Genomic DNA, 25,230 nt, shown 5'->3' with positions numbered 1-25,230 from the left:
GCTTGGAGGCTGGGGGGTTATTTGGTAGTAGTCACTTGGTGGCTTGGGGGTTATTTAGTAGTAGTGGCTTGGAGGCTGGGGGTTATTTGGTAGTAGTGTCTTGGGGGTCATTTAGTAGTAGTGGCTTGGAGGCTGGGGGGGTTATTTAGTGGTAGTGGCTTGGGGGGGTCATTTAGTAGTAGTGGCTTGGAGTCTAGGGGGTTATTTAGTAGTAGTGGCTTGGAGGCTGGGGGTTATTTGGTAGTAGTCACTTGGTGGCTACAGGGTTATTTAGTAGTAGTGGCTTGGAGGCTGGGGGGTTATTTGGTAGTAGTGTCTTGGGGGTCATTTAGTAGTAGTGGCTTGGAGGCTGGGGGGTTATTTAGTGTAGTGGCTTGGGGGGGTCATTTAGTAGTAGCGGCTTGGAGGCTAGTGGGGTTATTTAGTAGTAGTGGCTTGGAGGCTGGGGGTTATTTGGTAGTAGTCACTTGGTGGCTACAGGGTTATTTAGTAGTAGTGGCTTGGAGGCTGGGGGGTTATTTGGTAGTAGTGTCTTGGGGGTCATTTAGTAGTAGTGGCTTGGAGGCTGGGGGGTTATTTAGTGGTAGTGGCTTGGGGGGGGGTCATTTAGTAGTAGTGGCTTGGAGTCTAGGGGGTTATTTAGTAGTAGTGGCTTGGAGGCTAGAGGGGTTATTTAATAGTAGTGGCTTGGAGGCTAGGGGGTTATTTAGTAGTAGTGGCTTGGAGGCTAGGGGGTTGTTTAGTAGTAGTGGCTTGGAGGCTAGGGGGTTATTTAGTAGTAGTGGCTTGGAGTCTGGGGTCATTTAGTAGTAGTGGCTTGGAGTCTAGGGGGGTTATTTAGTAGTAGTGGCTTGGAGGCTAGGGGGGGGTTATTTAGTAGTAGTGGCTTGGAGGCTAGGGGTTATTTAGTTGCAGTGGCTTGGAGACTAGGGGGTTATTTAGTAGTAGTGGCTAGGAGGCTGGGGCGGGGTTATTTAGTAGTAGTGGCTAGGAGGCTGGGGGGTTATTTAGTAGTAGTGGCTCTGGGGCTACTGGGGTTATTTAGTAGTAGTGGCTTGGTGGCTACAGGGTTATTTAGTAGTAGTGGCTTGGAGGCTGGGGGGTTATTTGGTAGTAGTGTCTTGGGGGGTCATTTAGTAGTAGTGGCTTGGAGGCTGGGGGGTTATTTAGTGGTAGTGGCTTGGAGGCTGGGAGGGTTATTTAGTTGTAGTGGCTTGGAGGCTAGGGGGTAATTTAGTAGTAGTGGTTTGGAGGCTAGGGGGTTATTTAGTATTATTGGCTTGGGGGTTATTTAGTAGTATTGGCTTGGAGGCTGGGGGGGTATTTGGAAGTAGTGTCTTGGGGGTCATTTAGTAGTAGTGGCTTGGAGGCTGGGGGGGGGTTATTTAGTGGTAGTGGCTTGGAGGCTGGGAGGGTTATTTAGTTGTAGTGGCTTGGAGGCTACAGGGTTATTTAGTTGTAGTGGCTTGGAGGCTACAGGGTTATTTAGTAGTAGTGGCTTGGAGTCTAGGGGAGTTATTTAGTATTATTGGCTTGGGGGTTATTTAGTAGTATTGGCTTGGAGGCTGGGGGGTTATTTGTAGTAGTGTCTTGGGGGTCATTTAGTAGTAGTGGCTTGGAGGCTGGGGTGTGTTATTTAGTTGTAGTGGCTTGGAGGCTGGGGGTTATTTAGTAGTAGCGGCTTGGAGGCTAGTGGGGTTATTTAGTAGTAGTGGCCTGGAGGCTGTGGGGTTATTTAGTAGTAGCGGCTTGGAGGCTGGGGGGTTATTTGGTAGTAGTGTCTTGGGGGTCATTTAGTAGTAGTGGCTTGGAGTCTAGGGGGTCATTTAGTAGTAGTGGCTTGGAGGCTGGGGGTGTGTTATTTAGTTGTAGTGGCTTGGAGGCTGGGGGTTATTTAGTAGTAGCGGCTTGGAGGCTAATGGGGTTATTTAGTAGTAGTGGCCTGGAGGCTGTGGGGTTATTTAGTAGTAGCGGCTTGGAGGCTAGGGGGTAATTTAGTAGTAGTGGCTTGGAGGCTAGGGGGTTATTTAGTATTATTGGCTTGGGGGTTATTTAGTAGTATTGGCTTGGAGGCTGGGGGGTTATTTGGTAGTAGTGTCTTGGGGGATCATTTAGTAGTAGTGGCTTGGAGGCTGGGGGTTATTTTGTGTGTTATTTAGTTGTAGTGGCTTGGAGGCTGGGGGTTATTTAGTAGTAGCGGCTTGGAGGCTAGTGGGGTTATTTAGTAGTAGTGGCTTGGAGGCTGGGGGTTATTTGGTAGTAGTCACTTGGTGGCTACAGGTTATTTAGTAGTAGTGGCTTGGAGGCTGGGGGTTATTTGGTAGTAGTGTCTTGGGGGTCATTTAGTAGTAGTGGCTTGGAGGCTGGGGGGTTATTTAGTAGTAGTGGCTTGGAGGCTAGGGGGTTATTTAGTTGCAGTGGCTTGGAGACTAGGGGGTTATTTAGTAGTAGTGGCTAGGAGGCTGGGGGGGTTATTTAGTAGTAGTGGCTCTGGGGCTACAGGGTTATTTAGTAGTAGTGGCTTGGTGGCTACAGGGTTATTTAGTAGTAGTGGCTTGGAGGCTGGGGGTTATTTGGTAGTAGTGTCTTGGGGGTCATTTAGTAGTAGTGGCTTGGAGGCTGGGGGGTTATTTAGTAGTAGTGGCTTGGAGGCTGGGAGGTTATTTAGTAGTAGTGGCTTGGATGCTAGGGGGTTATTTAGTATTATTGGCTTGGGGGTTATTTAGTAGTATTGGCTTGGAGGCTGGGGGGTATTTGGAAGTAGTGTCTTGGGGGTCATTTAGTAGTAGTGGCTTGGAGGCTGGGGGGTTATTTAGTGGTAGTGGCTTGGAGGCTGGGAGGGTTATTTAGTTGTAGTGGCTTGGAGGCTACAGGGTTATTTAGTTGTAGTGGCTTGGAGGCTACAGGGTTATTTAGTAGTAGTGGCTTGGAGTCTAGGGGGTTATTTAGTATTATTGGCTTGGGGGGGTTATTTAGTAGTATTGGCTTGGAGGCTGGGGGGGGTTATTTGGTAGTAGTGTCTTGGGGGGGTCATTTAGTAGTAGTGGCTTGGAGGCTGGGGGTGTGTTATTTAGTTGTAGTGGCTTGGAGGCTGGGGGTTATTTAGTAGTAGCGGCTTGGAGGCTAGTGGGGTTATTTAGTAGTAGTGGCCTGGAGGCTGTGGGGTTATTTAGTAGTAGCGGCTTGGAGGCTAGGGGGTAATTTAGTAGTAGTGGCTTGGAGGCTAGGGGGTTATTTAGTATTATTGGCTTGGGGGTTATTTAGTAGTATTGGCTTGGAGGCTGGGGGTGTGTTATTTAGTAGTAGTGGCTTGGAGGCTAGTGGGGTTATTTAGTAGTAGTGGCCTGGAGGCTGTGGGGTTATTTAGTAGTAGCGGCTTGGAGGCTAGGGGTAATTTAGTAGTAGTGGCTTGGAGGCTAAGGGGGTTATTTAGTAGTAGTGGCTTGGAGGCTAGGGGGTTATTTAGTAGTAGTGGCTTGGAGGCTAGGGGGTAATTTAGTAGTAGTGGCTTGGAGGCTAGGGGGGGTTCTTTAGTAGTAGTGGCTTGGAGGCTAGGGGGGTTATTTAGTAGTAGTGGCTTGGAAGCTAGGGGGATTATTTAGTAGTAGTGGCTTGGAGGCTAGGGGGGTTATTTAGTTTTAGTGGCTTGGAGGCTAGGGGGGTTATTTAGTAGTAGTGGCTTGGAGGCTAGGGGTTATTTAGTAGTAGTGGCTTGGAGGCTACAGGGTTATTTAGTAGTAGTGGCTTGGTGGCTACAGGGTTATTTAGTAGTAGTGGCTTGGAGGCTGGGGTTATTTGGTAGTAGTGTCTTGGGGGTCATTTAGTAGTAGTGGCTTGGAGGCTGGGGGGGTTATTTAGTGGTAGTGGCTTGGGGGGGGGTCATTTAGTAGTAGTGGCTTGGAGTCTAGGGGGTTATTTAGTAGTAGTGGCTTGGAGGCTAGAGGGTTATTTAGTAGTAGTGGCTTGGAGGCTAGGGGGTTATTTAGTAGTAGTGGCTTGGAGGCTAGGGGTTGTTTAGTAGTAGTGGCTTGGAGGCTAGGGGGTTATTTAGTAGTAGTGGCTTGGAGTCTAGGGGGTCATTTAGTAGTAGTGGCTTGGAGTCTAGGGGGTCATTTAGTAGTAGTGGCTTGGAGGCTAGGGGGTTATTTAGTAGTAGTGGCTTGGTGGCTACAGGGTTATTTAGTAGTATTGGCTTGGAGGCTGGGGGGTTATTTGGTAGTAGTGTCTTGGGGGTCATTTAGTAGTAGTGGCTTGGAGGCTGGGGGTGTGTTATTTAGTTGTAGTGGCTTGGAGGCTGGGGGTTATTTAGTAGTAGCGGCTTGGAGGCTAGTGGGGTTATTTAGTAGTAGTGGCTTGGAGGCTGGGGGCTTTGGTAGTAGTGTCTTGGGGGGTCATTTAGTAGTAGTGACTTGGAGTCTAGGGGTTATTTAGTAGTAGTGGCTTGGAGGCTAGGGGGTTATTTAGTAGTAGTGGCTTGGAGGCTAGGGGGTTATTTAGTAGTAGTGGCTTGGAGGCTAGGGGGTTGTTTAGTAGTAGTGGCTTGGAGGCTAGGGGTTATTTAGTAGTAGTGGCTTGGAGTCTAGGGGGTCATTTAGTAGTAGTGGCTTGGAGTCTAGGGGGTTATTTAGTAGTAGTGGCTTGGGGTTATTTAGCTTGGAGGCTGGGGGGTTATTTGGTAGTAGTGTCTTGGGGGGTCATTTAGTAGTAGTGCTTGGAGGCTGGGGGTTATTTAGTTGTAGGCTTGGAGGCTGGGGGTTATTTAGTAGTAGTGGCTTGGAGGCTAGTGGGGTTATTTAGTAGTAGTGGCTTGGAGGCTGGGGGGTTATTTAGTAGTAGTGTCTTGGGGGGTCATTTAGTAGTAGTGACTTGGAGTCTAGGGGGTTATTTAGTAGTAGTGGCTTGGAGGCTAGAGGGGGTTATTTAGTAGTAGTGGCTTGGAGGCTAGGGGGTTATTTAGTAGTAGTGGCTTGGAGGCTAGGGGGTTGTTTAGTAGTAGTGGCTTGGAGGCTAGGGGGTTATTTAGTAGTAGTGGCTTGGAGTCTAGGGGGTTATTTAGTAGTAGTGGCTTGGAGTCTAGGGGGTTATTTAGTAGTAGTGGCTTGGAGGCTAGGGGGGTTATTTAGTAGTAGTGGCTTGGAGGCTAGGGGGTTATTTAGTAGCAGTGGCTTGGAGGCTAGGGGGTTATTTAGTAGTAGTGGCTTGGAGGCTGGGGGTTTATTTAGTAGTAGTGGCTTGGAGGCTGGGGGTTATTTAGTAGTAGTGGCTCTGGGGCTACTAGGGTTATTTAGTAGTAGTGGCTTGGAGGCTAGGGGTTATTTAGTTGTAGTGGCTTGGAGGCTAGGGGGGTTATTTAGTTTTAGTGGCTTGGAGGCTAGGGGGTTATTTAGTAGTAGTGGCTTGGAGGCTAGGGGTTATTTAGTAGTAGTGGCTTGGAGGCTACCGGGTTATTTAGTAGTAGTGGCTTGGTGGCTACAGGGTTATTTAGTAGTAGTGGCTTGGAGGCTGGGGGTTATTTGTAGTAGTGTCTTGGGGGATCATTTAGTAGTAGTGGCTTGGAGGCTGGGGTTATTTAGTGGTAGTGGCTTGGGGGTTTTAGTAGTAGTGGCTTGGAGTCTAGGGGGGTTATTTAGTAGTAGTGGCTTGGAGGCTAGGGGGGTTATTTAGTAGTAGTGGCTTGGAGGCTAGGGGGTTATTTAGTAGTAGTGGCTTGGAGGCTAGGGGGTTGTTTAGTAGTAGTGGCTTGGAGGCTAGGGGTTATTTAGTAGTAGTGGCTTGGAGTCTAGGGGTCATTTAGTAGTAGTGGCTTGGAGTCTAGGGGGTTATTTAGTAGTAGTGGCTTGGTGGCTACAGGGTTATTTAGTAGTATTGGCTTGGAGGCTGGGGGTTATTTGGTAGTAGTGTCTTGGGGGTTATTTAGTAGTAGTGGCTTGGAGGCTGGGGGTGTGTTATTTAGTTGTAGTGGCTTGGAGGCTGGGGGTTATTTAGTAGTAGCGGCTTGGAGGCTAGGGGGGGGGTTATTTAGTAGTAGTGGCTTGGAGGCTAGGGGGTATTTAGTAGTAGTGGCTTGGAGGCTAGGGGGGTTATTTAGTAGTAGTGGCTTGGAGGCTAGGGGGTTATTTAGTAGTAGTGGCTTGGAGGCTAGGGGTTATTCAGTAGTAGTGGCTTGGAAGCTAGGGGGTTATTTAGTAGTAGTGGCTTGGAGGCTACAGGGTTATTTAGTTGTAGTGGCTTGGAGGCTACAGGGTTATTTAGTAGTAGTGGCTTGGTGGCTACAGGGTTATTTAGTTGTAGTGGCTTGGAGGCTAGGGGTGTTATTTTTAGTAGTAGTGGCTTGGTGGCTAGGAGGTAATTTAGTAGTAGTGGCTTGGAGGCTAGGGGTTATTTAGTAGTAGTGGCTTGGAGGCTACAGGGTTATTCAGTAGTAGTGGCTTGGAAGCTAGGGGGTTATTTAGTAGTAGTGGCTTGGAGGCTAGGGGGTTATTTAGTTGTAGTGGCTTGGAGGCTACAGGGCTTGGAGGCTAGGGGGGTTATTTAGTAGTAGTGGCTTGGAGGCTAGGGGGTATTTAGTAGTAGTGGCTTGGAGGCTAGGGGGGTTATTTAGTAGTAGTGGCTTGGAGGCTAGGGGGTAATTTAGTAGTAGTGGCTTGGAGGCTAGGGGGAGGGGGGTTTTAGTAGTAGTGGCTTGGAGGCTAGGGGGTTATTTAGTAGTAGTGGCTTGGAGGCTAGGGGGGGTTATTTAGTAGTAGTGGCTTGGAGGCTAGGGGGTTATTTAGTAGTAGTGGCTTGGAGGCTACAGGGTTATTCAGTAGTAGTGGCTTGGGCTAGGGGGTTATTTAGTAGTAGTGGCTTGGAGGCTAGGGGGTTATTTAGTAGTAGTGGCTTGGAGGCTACAGGGTTATTTAGTAGTAGTGGCTTGGTGGCTACAGGGTTATTTAGTAGTAGTGGCTTGGAGGCTAGGGGTGTTATTTAGTAGTAGTGGCTTGGAGGCTAGGGGTTATTTAGTAGTAGTGGCTTGGAGGCTAGGGGGTATTTAGTAGTAGTGGCTTGGAGGCTAGGGGTTATTCAGTAGTAGTGGCTTGGAGCTAGGGGGTTATTTAGTAGTAGTGGCTTGGAGGCTAGGGGGTTATTTAGTAGTAGTGGCTTGGAGGCTAGGGGGTTATTTAGTAGTAGTGGCTTGGAGGCTAGGGGTTATTTAGTAGTAGTGGCTTGGAGGCTAGGGGGTTATTTAGTAGTAGTGGCTTGGAGGCTAGGGGGTTATTTAGTAGTAGTGGCTTGGAGGCTAGGGGGGTTATTTAGTAGTAGTGGCTTGGAAGCTAGGGGTTATTTAGTAGTAGTGGCTTGGAGGCTACAGGGTTATTTAGTAGTAGTGGCTTGGAGGCTACAGGGTTATTTAGTAGTAGTGGCTTGGTGGCTACAGGGTTATTTAGTAGTAGTGGCTTGGAGGCTAGGGGTTATTTAGTATTAGTGGCTTGTTGGCTAGGGGTAATTTAGTAGTAGTGGCTTGGAGGCTAGGGGGTTATTTAGTAGTAGTGGCTTGGAGGCTAGGGGGTTATTTAGTAGTAGTGGCTTGGTGGCTACAGGGTTATTTAGTAGTATTGGCTTGGAGGCTGGGGGGTTATTTGGTAGTAGTGTCTTGGGGGGTCATTTAGTAGTAGTGGCTTGGAGGCTGGGGTGTGTTATTTAGTTGTAGTGGCTTGGAGGCTGGGGGTTATTTAGTAGTAGCGGCTTGGAGGCTAGGGGGGGTTCTTTAGTAGTAGTGGCTTGGAGGCTAGGGGGTATTTAGTAGTAGTGGCTTGGAGGCTAGGGGGTTATTTAGTAGTAGTGGCTTGGAGGCTAGGGGGTTATTTAGTAGTAGTGGCTTGGAGGCTACAGGGTTATTCAGTAGTAGTGGCTTGGAAGCTAGGGGGTTATTTAGTAGTAGTGGCTTGGAGGCTACAGGGTTATTTAGTTGTAGTGGCTTGGAGGCTGGGGTTATTTAGTAGTAGTGGCTTGGTGGCTACAGGGTTATTTAGTTGTAGTGGCTTGGAGGCTAGGGGTGTTATTTAGTCGTAGTGGCTTGGTGGCTAGGAGGGTTATTTAGTAGTAGTGGCTTGGAGGCTACAGGGTTATTCAGTAGTAGTGGCTTGGAAGCTGGGGGTTATTTAGTAGTAGTGGCTTGGAGGCTACAGGGTTATTTAGTAGTAGTGGCTTGGAGGCTTGGAGGCTAGGGGTTATTTAGTCGTAGTGGCTTGGAGGCTAGGGGGTAATTTAGTAGTAGTGGCTTGGAGGCTAGGGGGGTTATTTAGTAGTAGTGGCTTGGAGGCTAGGGGGTAATTTAGTAGTAGTGGCTTGGAGGCTAGGGGGAGGGGGGTTCTTTAGTAGTAGTGGCTTGGAGGCTAGGGGGTATTTAGTAGTAGTGGCTTGGAGGCTAGGGGGGGTTATTTAGTAGTAGTGGCTTGGAGGCTAGGGGTTATTTAGTAGTAGTGGCTTGGAGGCTACAGGGTTATTCAGTAGTAGTGGCTTGGAAGCTAGGGGGGTTATTTAGTAGTAGTGGCTTGGAGGCTACAGGGTTATTTAGTTGTAGTGGCTTGGAGGCTACAGGGTTATTTAGTAGTAGTGGCTTGGTGGCTACAGGGTTATTTAGTTGTAGTGGCTTGGAGGCTAGGGGTGTTATTTAGTCGTAGTGGCTTGGTGGCTAGGAGGTAATTTAGTAGTAGTGGCTTGGAGGCTAGGGGGGGTATTTAGTAGTAGTGGCTTGGAGGCTACAGGGTTATTCAGTAGTAGTGGCTTGGAAGCTAGGGGGGTTATTTAGTAGTAGTGGCTTGGAGGCTACAGGGTTATTTAGTTGTATTGGCTTGGAGGCTACAGTGGCTTGGAGGCTAGGGGGGTTATTTAGTCGTAGTGGCTTGGAGGCTAGGGGTAATTTAGTAGTAGTGGCTTGGAGGCTAGGGGTTATTTAGTAGTAGTGGCTTGGAGGCTAGGGGGTTATTTAGTAGTAGTGGCTTGGAGGCTACAGGGTTATTCAGTAGTAGTGGCTTGGAAGCTAGGGGGTTATTTAGTAGTAGTGGCTTGGAGGCTACAGGGTTATTTAGTAGTAGTGGCTTGGAGGCTACAGGGTTATTTAGTAGTAGTGGCTTGGTGGCTACAGGGTTATTTAGTTGTAGTGGCTTGGAGGCTAGGGGGTTATTTAGTAGTAGTGGCTTGTTGGCTAGGGGGTAATTTAGTAGTAGTGGCTTGGAGGCTAGGGGGTTATTTAGTAGTAGTGGCTTGGAGGCTAGGGGGTTATTTAGTAGTAGTGGCTTGGTGGCTACAGGGTTATTTAGTAGTATTGGCTTGGAGGCTGGGGGGGGGTTATTTGGTAGTAGTGTCTTGGGGGTCATTTAGTAGTAGTGGCTTGGAGGCTGGGGGTGTGTTATTTAGTAGTAGCGGCTTGGAGGCTAGTGGGGTTATTTAGTAGTAGTGGCTTGGAGGCTGGGGGTTATTTGGTAGTAGTGTCTTGGGGGGTCATTTAGTAGTAGTGGCTTGGAGTCTAGGGGTTATTTAGTAGTAGTGGCTTGGAGGCTAGGGGGTTATTTAGTAGTAGTGGCTTGGAGGCTAGGGGTTATTTAGTAGTAGTGGCTTGGAGGCTAGGGGGTTGTTTAGTAGTAGTGGCTTGGAGGCTAGGGGGTTATTTAGTAGTAGTGGCTTGGAGTCTAGGGGGTCATTTAGTAGTAGTGGCTTGGAGTCTAGGGGGTTATTTAGTAGTAGTGGCTTGGAGGCTAGGGGGTTATTTAGTAGTAGTGGCTTGGAGTCTAGGGGGTTATTTAGTAGCAGTGGCTTGGAGACTAGGGGGTTATTTAGTAGTAGTGGCTTGGAGGCTAGGGGGTTATTTAGTTGCAGTGGCTTGGAGACTAGGGGGTTATTTAGTAGTAGTGGCTTGAGGCTGGGGGGGGTTATTTAGTAGTAGTGGCTAGGAGGCTGGGGGTGGGGTTATTTAGTAGTAGTGGCTCTGGGGCTACAGGGTTATTTAGTAGTAGTGGCTTGGTGGCTACAGGGTTATTTAGTAGTAGTGGCTTGGAGGCTGGGGGGGTTATTTGGTAGTAGTGTCTTGGGGGTCATTTAGTAGTAGTGGCTTGGAGGCTGGGGGGTTATTTAGTAGTAGTGGCTTGGAGGCTGGGAGGGTTATTTAGTTGTAGTGGCTTGGAGGCTAGGGGTAATTTAGTAGTAGTGGTTTGGAGGCTAGGGGGTTATTTAGTATTATTGGCTTGGGGGTTATTTAGTAGTATTGGCTTGGAGGCTGGGGGGATTATTTGGTAGTAGTGTCTTGGGGGGTCATTTAGTAGTAGTGGCTTGGAGGCTGGGGGGTTATTTAGTGGTAGTGGCTTGGAGGCTGGGAGGGTTATTTAGTTGTAGTGGCTTGGAGGCTACAGGGTTATTTAGTTGTAGTGGCTTAGAGGCTACAGGGTTATTTAGTAGTAGTGGCTTGGAGTCTTGGAGGCTAGGGGTGTAATTTAGTAGTAGTGGTTTGGAGGCTGGGGTTATTTAGGAGGAGGCTAGGGGGGTTATTTAGGGGGGGGTTATTTAGTATTATTGGCTTGGGGCTGGGGGGGTTATTTGGTAGTAGTGTCTTGGGGGGTCATGTAGTGGCTTGAGGCTTATTTAGTAGTATTGGCTTGGAGGCTTGGAGGGGGGTTATTTGGTAGTAGTGTCTTGGGGGGTCATTTAGTAGTAGTGGCTTGGAGGCTGGGGGTGTGTTATTTTGGCTTGGAGGCTAGGGGTTATTTAGTAGTAGTGGCTTGGAGGCTGGGGTTATTTAGTAGTAGTGGCTTGGAGGCTAGTGGGGTTATTTAGTAGTAGTGGCTTGGAGGCTACAGGGTTATTTAGTTGTAGTGGCTTGGAGGCTGGGGGTTATTTAGTTAGTGGCTTGGTGGCTACAGGGTTATTTAGTAGTAGTGGCTTGGAGGCTAGGGGGTTATTTAGTAGTAGTGGCTTGGAGGCTAGGGGGTTATTTAGTAGTAGTGGCTTGGAGCTAGGGGGTTATTTAGTAGTAGTGGCTTGGAGGCTACAGGGTTATTTTAGTAGTGGCTTGCTAGGGGGTTATTTAGTAGTAGTGGCTTGGAGGCTAGGCTAGGTGGCTTGGAGGCTAAGGGGGTTATTTAGTAGTAGTGGCTTGGAGGCTAGGGGTAATTTAGTAGTAGTGGCTTGGAGGCTAGGGGTTATTTAGTAGTAGTGGCTTGGAGGCTAGGGGGTAATTTAGTAGTAGTGGCTTGGAGGCTAGGGGGGGTTCATTTAGTAGTAGTGGCTTGGAGGCTGGGGGGGTTATTTAGTAGTAGTGGCTTGGAGGCTGGGGGTTATTTAGTAGTAGTGGCTTGGAGGCTAGTGGGGTTATTCAGTAGTAGTGGCTTGGAAGCTGGGGGTTATTTAGTAGTAGTCACTTGGTGGCTACAGGGTTATTTAGTTGTAGTGGCTTGGAGGCTACAGTGGCTTGGAGGCTAGGGGGTTATTTAGTCGTAGTGTCTTGGAGGCTAGGGGGTCATTTAGTAGTAGTGGCTTGGAGGCTGGGGGGTTATTTAGTAGTAGTGGCTTGGAGGCTAGGGGGTAATTTAGTAGTAGTGGCTTGGAGGCTAGGGGGAGGGGTTCTTTAGTAGTAGTGGCTTGGAGGCTAGGGGGGTATTTAGTAGTAGTGGCTTGGAGGCTAGGGGGGTTATTTAGTAGTAGTGGCTTGGAGGCTAGGGGGGTTATTTAGTAGTAGTGGCTTGGAGGCTACAGGGTTATTCAGTAGTAGTGGCTTGGAAGCTAGGGGGGTTATTTAGTAGTAGTGGCTTGGAGGCTACAGGGTTATTTAGTTGTAGTGGCTTGGAGGCTACAGGGTTATTTAGTAGTAGTGGCTTGGTGGCTACAGGGTTATTTAGTTGTAGTGGCTTGGAGGCTAGGGGTGTTATTTAGTCGTAGTGGCTTGGTGGCTAGGGGGGGTATTTAGTAGTAGTGGCTTGGAGGCTAGGGGGTTATTTAGTAGTAGTGGCTTGGAGGCTACAGGGTTATTTAGTTGTATTGGCTTGGAGGCTACAGTGGCTTGGAGGCTAGGGGGGTTATTTAGTCGTAGTGGCTTGGAGGCTAGGGGGTAATTTAGTAGTAGTGGCTTGGAGGCTAGGGGGGTTATTTAGTAGTAGTGGCTTGGAGGCTAGGGGGGTTATTTAGTAGTAGTGGCTTGGAGGCTACAGGGTTATTCAGTAGTAGTGGCTTGGAAGCTAGGGGGGTTATTTAGTAGTAGTGGCTTGGAGGCTACAGGGTTATTTAGTTGTAGTGGCTTGGAGGCTACAGGGTTATTTAGTAGTAGTGGCTTGGTGGCTACAGGGTTATTTAGTTGTAGTGGCTTGGAGGCTAGGGGGGTTATTTAGTCGTAGTGGCTTGTTGGCTAGGGGTAATTTAGTAGTAGTGGCTTGGAGGCTAGGGGGTTATTTAGTAGTAGTGGCTTGGAGGCTAGGGGGTTATTTAGTAGTAGTGGCTTGGTGGCTACAGGGTTATTTAGTAGTAGTGGCTTGGAGGCTGGGGGGTTATTTGGTAGTAGTGTCTTGGGGTCATTTAGTAGTAGTGGCTTGGAGGCTGGGGGTGTGTTATTTAGTAGTAGCGGCTTGGAGGCTAGTGGGGTTATTTAGTAGTAGTGGCTTGGAGGCTGGGGGGGTTATTTGGTAGTAGTGTCTTGGGGGGTCATTTAGTAGTAGTGGCTTGGAGTCTATGGGGGTTATTTAGTAGTAGTGGCTTGGAGGCTAGAGGGGTTATTTAGTAGTAGTGGCTTGGAGGCTAGGGGGTTGTTTAGTAGTAGTGGCTTGGAGGCTAGGGGGTTATTTAGTAGTAGTGGCTTGGAGTCTAGGGGTCATTTAGTAGTAGTGGCTTGGAGTCTAGGGGGTTATTTAGTAGTAGTGGCTTGGAGGCTAGGGGTTATTTAGTAGTAGTGGCTTGGAGGCTAGGGGTTGTTTAGTAGTAGTGGCTTGGAGGCTAGGGGGGTTATTTAGTAGTAGTGGCTTGGAGTCTAGGGGGTCATTTAGTAGTAGTGGCTTGGAGTCTAGGGGGTTATTTAGTAGTAGTGGCTTGGAGGCTAGGGGGGTATTTAGTAGTAGTGGCTTGGAGGCTACGTGGGTTATTTAGTTGCAGTGGCTTGGAGACTAGGGGGGTTATTTAGTAGTAGTGGCTTGGAGGCTGGGGGTTATTTAGTAGTAGTGGCTAGGAGGCTGGGGTGGGGGTTATTTAGTAGTAGTGGCTCTGGGGCTACAGGGTTATTTAGTAGTAGTGGCTTGGTGGCTACAGGGTTATTTAGTAGTAGTGGCTTGGAGGCTGGGTGGGGTTATTTGGTAGTAGTGTCTTGGGGGGTCATTTAGTAGTAGTGGCTTGGAGGCTGGGGGGTTATTTAGTGGTAGTGGCTTGGAGGCTGGGAGGGTTATTTAGTTGTAGTGGCTTGGAGGCTACAGGGTTATTTAGTTGTAGTGGCTTGGAGGCTACAGGGTTATTTAGTAGTAGTGGCTTGGTGGCTAGGGGTTATTTAGTTGTAGTGGCTTGGAGGCTAGGGGGTAATTTAGTAGTAGTGGTTTGGAGGCTAGGGGGGTTATTTAGTATTATTGGCTTCGGGGGTTATTTAGTAGTATTGGCTTGGAGGCTGGGGGGTTATTTGGTAGTAGTGTCTTGGGGGGTCATGTAGTGGCTTGGAGGCTGGGGGTGTGTTATTTAGTTGTAGTGGCCTGGAGGCTGGGGGGTTATTTAGTAGTAGCGGCTTGGAGGCTAGGGGGTTATTTAGTAGTAGTGGCTTGGAGGCTAGGGGGTAATTTAGTAGTAGTGGCTTGGAGGCTAGGGGAGGGGGTTCTTTAGTAGTAGTGGCTTGGAGGCTAGGGGGTTATTTAGTAGTAGTGGCTTGGAGGCTAGGGGGTTATTTAGTAGTAGTGGCTTGGAGGCTAGGGGGTTATTTAGTAGTAGTGGCTTGGAGGCTACACGGTTATTCAGTAGTAGTGGCTTGGAAGCTAGGGGGTTATTTAGTAGTAGTGGCTTGGAGGCTACAGGGTTATTTAGTAGTAGTGGCTTGGAGGCTGGGTGGGGTTATTTGGTAGTAGTGTCTTGGGGGGGTCATTTAGTAGTAGTGGCTTGGAGGCTGGGGGGTTATTTAGTGGTAGTGGCTTGGAGGCTGGGAGGGTTATTTAGTTGTAGTGGCTTGGAGGCTACAGGGTTATTTAGTTGTAGTGGCTTGGAGGCTACAGGGTTATTTAGTAGTAGTGGCTTGGTGGCTACAGGGTTATTTAGTTGTAGTGGCTTGGAGGCTAGGGGGTAATTTAGTAGTAGTGGTTTGGAGGCTAGGGGGTTATTTAGTATTATTGGCTTCGGGGTTATTTAGTAGTATTGGCTTGGAGGCTGGGGGGTTATTTGGTAGTAGTGTCTTGGGGGGTCATGTAGTGGCTTGGAGGCTGGGGGTGTGTTATTTAGTTGTAGTGGCCTGGAGGCTGGGGGTTATTTAGTAGTAGCGGCTTGGAGGCTAGGGGGTTATTTAGTAGTAGTGGCTTGGAGGCTAGGGGGTAATTTAGTAGTAGTGGCTTGGAGGCTAGGGGAGGGGTTCTTTAGTAGTAGTGGCTTGGAGGCTAGGGGGTATTTAGTAGTAGTGGCTTGGAGGCTAGGGGTTATTTAGTAGTAGTGGCTTGGAGGCTAGGGGGGTTATTTAGTAGTAGTGGCTTGGAGGCTACACGGTTATTCAGTAGTAGTGGCTTGGAAGCTAGGGGGGTTATTTAGTAGTAGTGGCTTGGAGGCTACAGGGTTATTTAGTTGTAGTGGCTTGGAGGCTACAGGGTTATTTAGTAGTAGTGGCTTGGTGGCTACAGGGTTATTTAGTTGTAGTGGCTTGGAGGCTAGGGGTGTTATTTAGTCGTAGTGGCTTGGTGGCTAGGAGGTAATTTAGTAGTAGTGGCTTGGAGGCAAGGGGGGTTATTTAGTAGTAGTGGCTTGGAGGCTACAGGGTTATTCAGTAGTAGTGGCTTGGAAGCTAGGGGGGTTATTTAGTAGTAGTGGCTTGGAGGCTACAGGGTTATTTAGTTGTAGTGGCTTGGAGGCTACAGTGGCTTGGAGGCTAGGGGGTTATTTAGTCGTAGTGGCTTGGAGGCTAGGGGGTAATTTAGTAGTAGTGGCTTGGAGGCTAGGGGGTTATTTAGTAGTAGTGGCTTGGAGGCTAGGGGTAATTTAGTAGTGGCTTGGAGGCTAGGAGGAGGGGGTTCTTTAGTAGTAGTGGCTTGGAGGCTAGGGGGGTTATTTAGTAGTAGTGGCTTGGAGGCTAGGGGGGTTATTTAGTAGTAGTGGCTTGGAGGCTACAGGGTTATTCAGTAGTAGTGGCTTGGAAGCTAGGGGGGTTATTTAGTAGTAGTGGCTTGGAGGCTACAGGGTTATTTAGTTGTAGTGGCTTGGTGGCTACAGGGTTATTTAGTTGTAGTGGCTTGGAGGCTAGGGGTGTTATTTAGTCGTAGTGGCTTGGTGGCTAGGAGGTAATTTAGTAGTAGTGGCTTGGAGGCTAGGGGGGTTATTTAGTAGTAGTGGCTTGGAGGCTACAGGGTTATTCAGTAGTAGTGGCTTGGAAGCTTTATTTAGTAGTAGTGGCTTGGAGGCTAGGGGTTATTTAGTTGTAGTGGCTTGGAGGCTAGGGGGGGGTTATTTAGTATTTAGTAGTAGTGGCTTGTTGGCTAGGGGTAATTTAGTAGGCTAGGGGGGGGGTTATTTAGTAGTAGTGGCTTGGAGGCTAGGGGGTTATTTAGTAGTAGTGGCTTGGAGGCTAGGGGAGGTTATTTAGTAGTAGTGGCTTGGAGGCTAGGGGGTTATTTAGTAGTAGTGGCTTGGAGGCTAGGGGTTATTTAGTAGTAGTGGCTTGGAAGCTAGGGGGATTATTTAGTAGTAGTGGCTTGGAGGCTAGGGGGGTTATTTAGTAGTGGCTTGGAGGCTGGGGGGGTTATGGAGTAGTGGCTTGGAGGGGGGTTTATTTAGTAATAGTGGCTTGGAGGCTGGGGGGTATTTAGTAGTAGTGGCTTGGAGGCTAGGGGGTTATTTAGTTTTAGTGGCTTGGAGGCTAGGGGGTTATTTAGTAGTAGTGGCTTGGAGGCTAGGGGTTATTTAGTAGTAGTGGCTTGGAGGCTACAGGGTTATTTAGTAGTAGTGGTTTGGAGGCTATTGGGGTTATTTAGTAGTAGTGGCTTGGAGGCTAGGGGGTTATTTAGTAGTAGTGGCTTGGAGGCTAGGGGGTTATTTAGTGGTAGTGGCTTGGAGGCTAGGGGTTATTTAGTGGTAGTGGTTTGGAGGCTAGGGGGTTATTTAGTGGTTGTGGCTTGGAGGCTAGGGGGTTATTTAGTGGTAGTGGCTTGGAGGCTAGGGGTTATTTAGTGGTAGTGGCTTGGAGGCTAGGGGGGTATTTCGTTTTATTGGCTTTTAGTCTAGGTGGGTCATTTAGTAGTAGTGGCTTGGAGGTTGAGGCTTGGGGGTTATTTAGTAGTAGTGGCTTGGAGGCTAGGGGGTGATTTAGTAGAAGTGGCTTGGGGGGGTTAGTTAGTATTAGTGGCTTGGAGGCTAGGGGGGTTATTTTGTAGTAGTGGCTTGGGGGGGTTAGTTAGTATTAGTGTCTTGGAGTCTTCGGGGGGTAATTTAGTGGTAATGTCTTGGAGGTTTGGGTTAACACAGTCCAAGGGCCAGGGTATTGTTGTTGGTCCACCTACTGCCAGGTTGTGAAAGTGGGTGTGGGGGTTGTGGTTGTTGTCCATTATGGGAAGCCTAGGTCCAGGAAGTGAACAGGAAGCTGAAATGTGTTTCATTGGTTTCAGGGATGAGATCTGCAGTCGGGAGGGCGATGGTGGTGATGAGGATCTGGGGGAGGAAGGGGAGGAGTTTGAGTGTTACCCCCCGGGGATGAAGGTGCAGGTGAGCTATGGTCGCGGTCGCAGCCTGAAGACGTACCAGGCCACTGTGAAAGATGCTGACGTGGAGGGGGGAGAGGTGCTCTACCTGGTTCACTACTGTGGCTGGAACGTCAGGTAAGATTAGCAGGACACAGGATATTCCCTGGGGAATATGAACTTTCACCTAACAACCATTATTTTACAGCCTATCTATCCTCTTCTAAAACATATAGATAATTTGGCTTTGATTGATGAACTGGGCTGGCCTGGTTACCCATCCACCATAGTTGCTGGAATCGCACTGGAAAGGACCACAGGCAGCGATTTGGGTTTTTAATGAATTTAATTTAAATGTTATTTGACCTTTATTTAACTAGCCATTACCACTAAGTAACTCCCCCTTCCGGTTACTATCCAACACTGTAACCACTAGGCTACCCTGCCGCCCCAGGGCGGGCCCTATAGTTTGAATGTGGTATTAAAGTGTTGCTATACTCACCCCTGGGCCAGAGACAGGTTACTACAGTGTTACTATGTAGAAGTAGAGTTGGCATACCTAAGGGGATTATGAGACACACACAACAGATGGGAGCTTTTCACAGTGAGACCGATGTAGTGATGTCATTGTCGTACTGGCGTTTTGTGGTTGAGTTCCAAAACTGGTTGAGCAGAAGCTCTTCTCTCTGCGTTACGTTGTCTTTTGGTGTGAGGTTGGAAGACTTTCATTCCTTTCTGTAGGTACTTAAGTAGTATCTCTGGATAGTATCGTTCGGTAGACTGACGTTAAGTAGTATCTCTGGGTAGTATCGTTCGGTAGACTGACGTTAAGTAGTATCTCTGGGTAGTATCGTTCTGTAGACTGAAGTTAAGTACTATCTCTGGGTAGTATCGTTCTGTAGACTGACGTTAAGTAGTATCTCTGGGTAGTATCGTTCTGTAGACTGACGTTAAGTAGTATCTCTGGGTAGTATCGTTCTGTAGACTGACTTTAAGTAGTATCTCTGGGTAGTAACGGTCTGTAGGCTGACGTTAAGTAGTACCTCTGGGTAGTAACGGTCTGTAGACTGAAATTAAGTAGTAATTGTGGTATTTTATCCTAATGTGGATTTATCTTCATTAATGTTCTGTTATTCCATAATATAATGTGGATTTATCTGCATTAATGTTCTGTTATTCCATAATATAATGTGGGTTTATCTTCATTAAGAAAACCTTATTTCATGATATCATTTTGGGTCTCTTTCTGTTAGATCTGGATCCTGTTTGACTAAAGTGGGGGTCAGACAGACGATAGATAGAGGGTTGAATGTCTGTGTGGTCAGTGAGGTGTTGGTTTGTCAGACAGACGATAGAGGGTTGAATGTCTGTGTGGTCAGTGAGGTGTTGGTTTGTCAGACAGACGATAGAGGGTTGAATGTCTGTGTGGTCAGTAGGGTGTTGGTTTGTCAGACAGACGATAGAGGGTTGAATGTCTGTGTGGTCAGTGAGGTGTTGGTTTGTAAGACAGACGATAGAGGGTTGAATGTCTGTGTGGTCAGTGAGGTGTTGGTTTGTAAGACAGACGATAGAGGGTTGAATGTCTGTGTGGTCAGTGAGGTGTTGGTTTGTCAGGCAGACGATAGATAGAGGGTTGAATGTCTGTGTGGTCAGTGAGGTGTTGGTTTGTCAGACAGACGATAGAGGGTTGAATGTCTGTGTGGTCAGTGAGGTGTTGGTTTGTCAGACAGACAGACAGACGATAGAGGGTTGAATGTCTGTGTGGTCAGTGAGGTGTTGGTTTGTCAGACAGACAGACGATAGAGGGTTGAATGTCTGTGTGGTCAGTGGGGTGTTGGTTTGTCAGACAGACGATAGATAGAGGGTTGAATGTCTGTGTGGTCAGTGGGGTGTTGGTTTGTCAGACAGATGATAGATAGAGGGTTGAATGTCTCTGTGATAATACTTGTTAGGCTCCCTATGTAGTGCACCACGTTTGACCAGAACCTATAGGGAATCCCATAGAGTGTTTGTCAAAAGTAGTGCACTATATAGGGAATAGGGTGCCATTTGGGATATGAGCTATATACACGTTACTTTTGACCTGTGATTGACCCTTTGTGTCCATCTCTCCCATCAGATATGACGAGTGGGTCAAAGCCGACAAGATTGTCCGTCCGGCCAATAAGAATGTTCAAAAGATCAAGCATCGCAAGAAAATAAAGGTAGGAGAAATATTAATTTAAAAAAAATGTAATACTATTTTGCATATACAGTTGCAGTCAGAAGTTTACATACACTTAGGTTGAAGTCATTAAAACTTGTTTTTCAACCACTCCACAGATTTCTTGTTAACAAACTATAGTTTTGGCAAGTTGGTAAGGACATATACTTTGTGCATGACACAAGTCATTTTTCCAACAATTGTTTAGACAGATTTTTTTCACTGTATCACAAATCCAATGGGTCAGAAGTTTACATACACTAAGTTGGATGTGCCTTTAAACAGCTTGGAACATTCCAGAAAATTATATCATGACTTTAGAAGCTTCTGATAGGCTAATTGACATCATTCGAGTCAATTGGAGGTGCACCTGTGAATGTATTTCAAGGCCTACCTTCAAACTCATTGCCTCTTTGCTTGATGTCATGGGAAAATCAAAATAAATCTGCCAAGACCTCAGAAACAAAACTGGTTCATCCTTGGGAGCAACTTCCAAACGCCTGAAGGTACCACGTTCATCTGTACAAACAATAGTACGCAAGTATAAACACCATGAGACCACGCAGCCGTCATACTGCTCAGGAAGGAGATGCATTCTGTCTCCTAGAGATGAACAACCTTAAGTGCAAATCAATCCCAGAACAACAGCACAGGACCTTGTGAAGATGCTGGAGGAAACAGGTACAAAAGTATCTATATCTACTGTAAAACGAGTCCTATATTGACATAACCTGAAAGGCCACTCGGCAAGGAAGAAGCCACTACTCCAAAACCGCCATAAAAAAGCCAGACTACAGTTTGCAACTGCACATGGGAACAAAGATCGTACTTTTTGGGGAAATGTCCTCTGGTCTGATGAAACAAAAAATAGACCTGTTTCGCCATAATGACCATCGTTATGTTTGGAAGAAAAAGGGGGAAGCTTGCAAGCCGAAGAACGCCATCCCAACCGTGAAGCACGGGGGTGGCAGCATCATGTTGGGGGGGTGCTTTGCTGCAGGAGGGACTGGTGCACTTCTCAAAATAGATGGCATCATGAGGCTGGAAAATTATGTGTATATATTGAAGCAACATCTCAAGACATCAGTCAGGAAGTTAAAGCTTGGTTGCAAATGGGTCTTCCGAATGGGCAATGACCCCAAGCACACTTCCAAAGTTGTGGCAAAATGGCTTAATGACAACAAAGTCAAGGTATTGGAGTGGCCATTATAATGCCCTGACCTCAATCCTATAGGAAATGTGTGGGCAGACCTGAAAAAGCTTGTGTGAGCAAGAAGGCCTACAAACCTGATTCAGTTACACCAGGTCTGTCAGGAGGAATGGGCCAAAATTCACCCAACTTATTGTGGGAAGCTTGTGGAAGGCTACCCGAAACGTTTGATCCAAGTTAACCAATTTAAAAGCAATGCTACCAAATACTAATTGAGTGTATGTAAACTTCTGACCCACTGGGAATGTGAAGAAAGAATTAAAAGCTGAAATAAATATTTCTCTCTACTATTATTCTGACATTTCACATTCTTAAAATAAAGTGGTGATCCTAACTGACCTAAAACAGGGAATTTTTACTAGGATTAAATGTCAGGAATTGTGAAAAACTGAGTTTAAATGTAGTTGGCTTAGGTATACAGTGGGGCAAAAAAGTATTTAGTCAGCCACCAATTGTGCAAGTTCTCCCACTTAAAAAGATGAGAGAGGCCTGTAATTTTCATCATAGGTACACTTTAACTATGACAGACAAAATGTGGAAAAAAAGTCCAGAAAATCACATTGTATGATTTTTAATGAATTTATTTGCAAATTATGGTGGAAAATAAGTATTTGATCACCTATAAACAAGCAAGATTTCTGGCTCTCACAGACCTGTAACTTCTTCTTTAAGAGGCTCCTCTGTCCTCCACTCATTACCTGTATTAATGGCACATGTTTGAACTTGTTATCAGTATAAAAGACACCTGTCCACAACCTCAAACAGTCACACTCCAAACTCAGCTTGGTTTGAAGAAATCAACTGTGGGAGCAATTATTAGGAAAAGACATACAAGACCACTGATAATCTCCCTCGATCTGGGGCTCCATGTAAGATCTCACCCCGTGGGGTCAAAATGATCACAAGAACGGTGAGCAAAAATCCCAGAACCACACGGGGGGACCTAGTGAATGACCTGCAGAGAGCTGGGACCAAAGTAACAAAGCCTACCATCAGTAACACACTATGCTGCCAGGGACTCAAATCCTGCAGTGCCAGACGTGTCCCCCTGCTTAAGCCAGTACATGTCCAAACCCGTCTGAATTTTGCTAGAGAGCATTTGGATGATCCAGAAGAAGATTGGGAGAATGTCATATGGTCAGATGAATCCAAAATATAACTTTTTGGTAAAAACTCAACTCGTCGTGTTTGGAGGACAAAGAATGCTGAGTTGCATCCAAAGAACACCATACCTACTGTGAAGCATGGGGGTGGAAACATCATGCTTTGGTGCTGTTTTTCTGGACCAGGAAGACTGATCCGTGGAAAGGAAAGAATGAATGGGGCCATGTATCGTGAGATTTTGAGTGAAAACCTCCTTCCATCAGCAAGGGCATTGAAGATGAAACGTGGCTAGGTCTTTCAGCATGACAATGATCCCAAACACACCGCCCGGGCAATGAAGGAGTGGCTTCGTAAGAAGCATTTCAAGGTCCTGGAGTGGCCTAGCCAGTCTCCAGATCTCAACCCCATAGAAAATCTTTGGAGGGAGTTGAAAGTCTGTGTTGCCCAGCAACAGCCCCAAAACATCACTGCTCTAGAGGAGATCTGCATGGAGGAATGGGCCAAAATACCAGCAACAGTGTGTGAAAACCTTGTGAAGATTTACAGAAAACGTTTGACCTCTGTCATTGCCAACAAAGGGTATAAAGTATTGAGAAACTTTTGTTATTGACCAAATACTTATTTTCCACCATAATTTGCAAATAAATTCATTAAAAATCCTACAATGTGATTTTCTGGATTTTTTTCTTATTTTGTCTGTCATAGTTGAAGTGTACCTATGGTGAGAATTACAGGCCTCTCTCATCTTTTTAAGTGGGAGAACTTGCACAATTGGTGGCTGACTAAATACTTTTTTGCCCCACTGTATGTAAACTTTAACTGTAGCCATTTCAAATGAACTTACCGAAGAAACAGTTGTGTTTCTGTCTATGAATATGACATGAGGTTACCACAAGATACAGAACATTACTCTGGAGCCCTTAACATGGTCTTCCTGCCCTCCCAGAACAAAGCGGAGAGAGAGCGCAACCGCCTGGAACGACTGAACCAGGACCCCAACAACCTACGTGTCCCCCGCCCCTCCTCCAAACTCCTCGGCCCTGGCTATGGCTCATGTCCCGGCTTGGCCCACCAGCTCCATGTCTTCTCCAAGATGGAGGACGGTGAGAACCAACTGACTATGCAGTCTTTTTAAATCACTTCTATACTCAATGGCCTGCAAGCATTGGAGGCTGGTTTATGGAGAAACATTTTTTTTTGGGGGGGAATTGTCAAAGACAAATTGTTTTAACCTAAAACATTTAATAAAGACATTTATAATACAATATTATGGGAATTGGGAATGAGAGGGCTACGCAGCAGTAATTGAATGAAGCATGAGCTGAGGCTTAAGTCCATGATGGGTTGTGGTGTTCAGAAGCATCAGTGCAGGACAGGCTCATCATGGATCGATGGAGTTGGAGACGAGCTGAACTCTTCCACAGACGACAGGACAGGACTGGGAAGACAAGAAACAGTAACACGACAGAGATAGACAAAAGATCTAAGAATGAGTTGGTCCAAGAAAGGCTTATAATCAAATTGTTGTGTAATGTGATTGACACCACATACAGTAATGAAAGAAAATGGACAGGGATGCTCAGTGCTCAAACATCCAATGGATGAGAGGGTCCATGAGATATGGCTTCAGTTCATATCAGGAGAGAGTTGACACTGGTAGTGGCGTGGTCATCACCTCTTAGGGAACAGGAGGGGACTTGGCTGAAGTGGTCGTCACCTCTTAGGGAACAGGAGGGGACTTGGCTGAAGTGGTCGTCACCTCTTAGAGAACAGGAGGGGACTTGGCTGAAGTGGTCATCACCTCTTAGAGAACAGGAGGGGACTTGGCTGAAGTGGTCGTCACCTCTTAGAGAACAGGAGGGGACTTGGCTGAAGTGGTCGTCACCTCTTAGAGAACAGGAGGGGACTTGGCTGAAGTGGTCATCACCTCTTAGAGAACAGGAGGGGACTTGGCTGAAGTGGTCGTCACCTCTTAGAGAACAGGAGGGGACTTGGCTGAAGTGGTCGTCACCTCTTAGAGAACAGGAGGGGACTTGGCTGAAGTGGTCGTCACCTCTTAGGGAACAGGAGGGGACTTGGCTGAAGTGGTCGTCACCTCTTAGGGAACAGGAGGGGACTTGGCTGAAGTGGTCGTCACCTCTTATGGAACAGGAGGGGACTTGGCTGTAAATACAAATAGCAGAAACATTTCATTACAGCAGCACCATCGTAGGTTTGGGAAACAAGTTTCCCCATCAAGTTAAACAAGAGAGTGACGAGAAAGCAAGTTTGATCAGTCATGGAAAGAAAAGCACTGAAAACAAATTGGCTCCCTATTTTAAAAGAAAATGGAGAACAAGCTATGAAGGAAAGGTACAGCCAACTAGCGCAAAAATTATATCCCAATCCCGAATGCTGTGCTGCACATGTAGTGCTATATTTTACGTCATGTATCTACATTATATAGGTTTTATATATTATTATATAGATATATACATTATATATGTTTTTGTTAGTGGAATTCTAAATTCCTATATGTTTTGTAGCCAAAACCAAATTCGCACTCTTTCTAATTCATTAATGAGTTGTAAGTTCATTAATTATGCATGAAGTAGATCAAGACCAGTCTTAAAAGCCAGGTAACAGCGTTTAATTCAAGAGAGTACTAACTAAAAATACAACGAACCTTACATTTAAAGAGAGGACATGAAATGACATCATCAGTTTCTCACACTCTCTCCGATCCACACAATACACAGTGTTTTCAGGTCTGGAGATGTCTTCTACTCCCCTCATAAATCAAACATTCCAATCTGTCTAAAAGATATCTTCTCCTCCACTAATGGAATATCAAGGACCATTCTTATCTGTCAGAAAAGATATATCATCCCTCTCCCTTAACCTGCCCGCAAGGTACAGACAATTAATTCGTTTTACTTACAGTTTCAGTAACAGCTTAACCAAGAACCCATACATTTCATACCATAACATAATAGTATTAGAATAAATGGTTATAATTGAAATGTATACATTATTAATCATTTCAACTATAATTTCCTCCAATAGTTTTATAGGTATACACGTCAGCTTTGCACGCCGCCGTTAAACTAGACGTTGGCCGATAACGATGTTGGCATTTTTAGCTACTATCGTCCGATTCCGGTATGTTCACCGATATATCGGTGCAGTCCTACGTTTATACAGTAACCTAACAGGTATTCTACTTTGTTATATCGGTGCATCTCTACGTTTATACAGTAGCCTAACAGGTATTCTACTTTGTTATATCGGTGCATCCCTACGTTTATACAGTAGCCTAACAGGTATTCGCCTTTGTTATATCGGTGCATCTCTACGTTTATACAGTAGCCTAACAGGTATTCTACTTTGTTATATCGGTGCAGTCCTACGTTTATACAGTAGCCTAACAGGTATTCTACTTTGTTATATCGGTGCATCTCTACGTTTATACAGTAACCTAACAGGTATTCTACTTTGTTATATCGGTGCAGTCCTACGTTTATACAGTAGCCTAACAGGTATTCTCCTTTGTTATATCGGTGCATCTCTACGTTTATACAGTAGCCTAACAGGTATTCTACTTTGTTATATCGGTGCAGTCCTACGTTTATACAGTAGCCTAACAGGTATTCTCCTTTGTTATATCGGTGCATCTCTACGTTTATACAGTAGCCTAACAGGTATTCTACTTTGTTATATCGGTGCATCTCTACGTTTATACAGTAACCTAACAGGTATTCTACTTTGTTATATCGGTGCATCTCTACGTTTATACAGTAACCTAACAGGTATTCTACTTTGTTATATCGGTGCAGTCCTACGTTTATACAGTAACCTAACAGGTATTCTACTTT

At 46.4% G+C, this 25,230-nt stretch overlaps 1 protein-coding gene across 1 annotated transcript in view; it reads left to right on the top strand.

Moving 5' to 3' along the window:
• The window catches only part of LOC115124607 (AT-rich interactive domain-containing protein 4B-like), a 292,870-nt gene that overhangs the window by 230,187 nt on the left and 37,453 nt on the right, over positions 1 to 25,230 (top strand). Inside the window, 3 exon segments of the mRNA XM_065002341.1 lie at positions 16,788 to 16,997; positions 18,979 to 19,063; positions 22,323 to 22,479. Coding sequence (XP_064858413.1) covers positions 16,788 to 16,997; positions 18,979 to 19,063; positions 22,323 to 22,479 — 452 coding nt within the window.

This window comes from Oncorhynchus nerka, linkage group LG16 (assembly GCF_034236695.1).
Source record: "Oncorhynchus nerka isolate Pitt River linkage group LG16, Oner_Uvic_2.0, whole genome shotgun sequence".
NCBI classification, from domain to species: Eukaryota; Metazoa; Chordata; class Actinopteri; order Salmoniformes; family Salmonidae; genus Oncorhynchus; species Oncorhynchus nerka.
The sequence above is the reverse complement of the archived record's forward strand: the minus strand, read 5'-3'. Positions and strand labels throughout refer to the sequence as shown.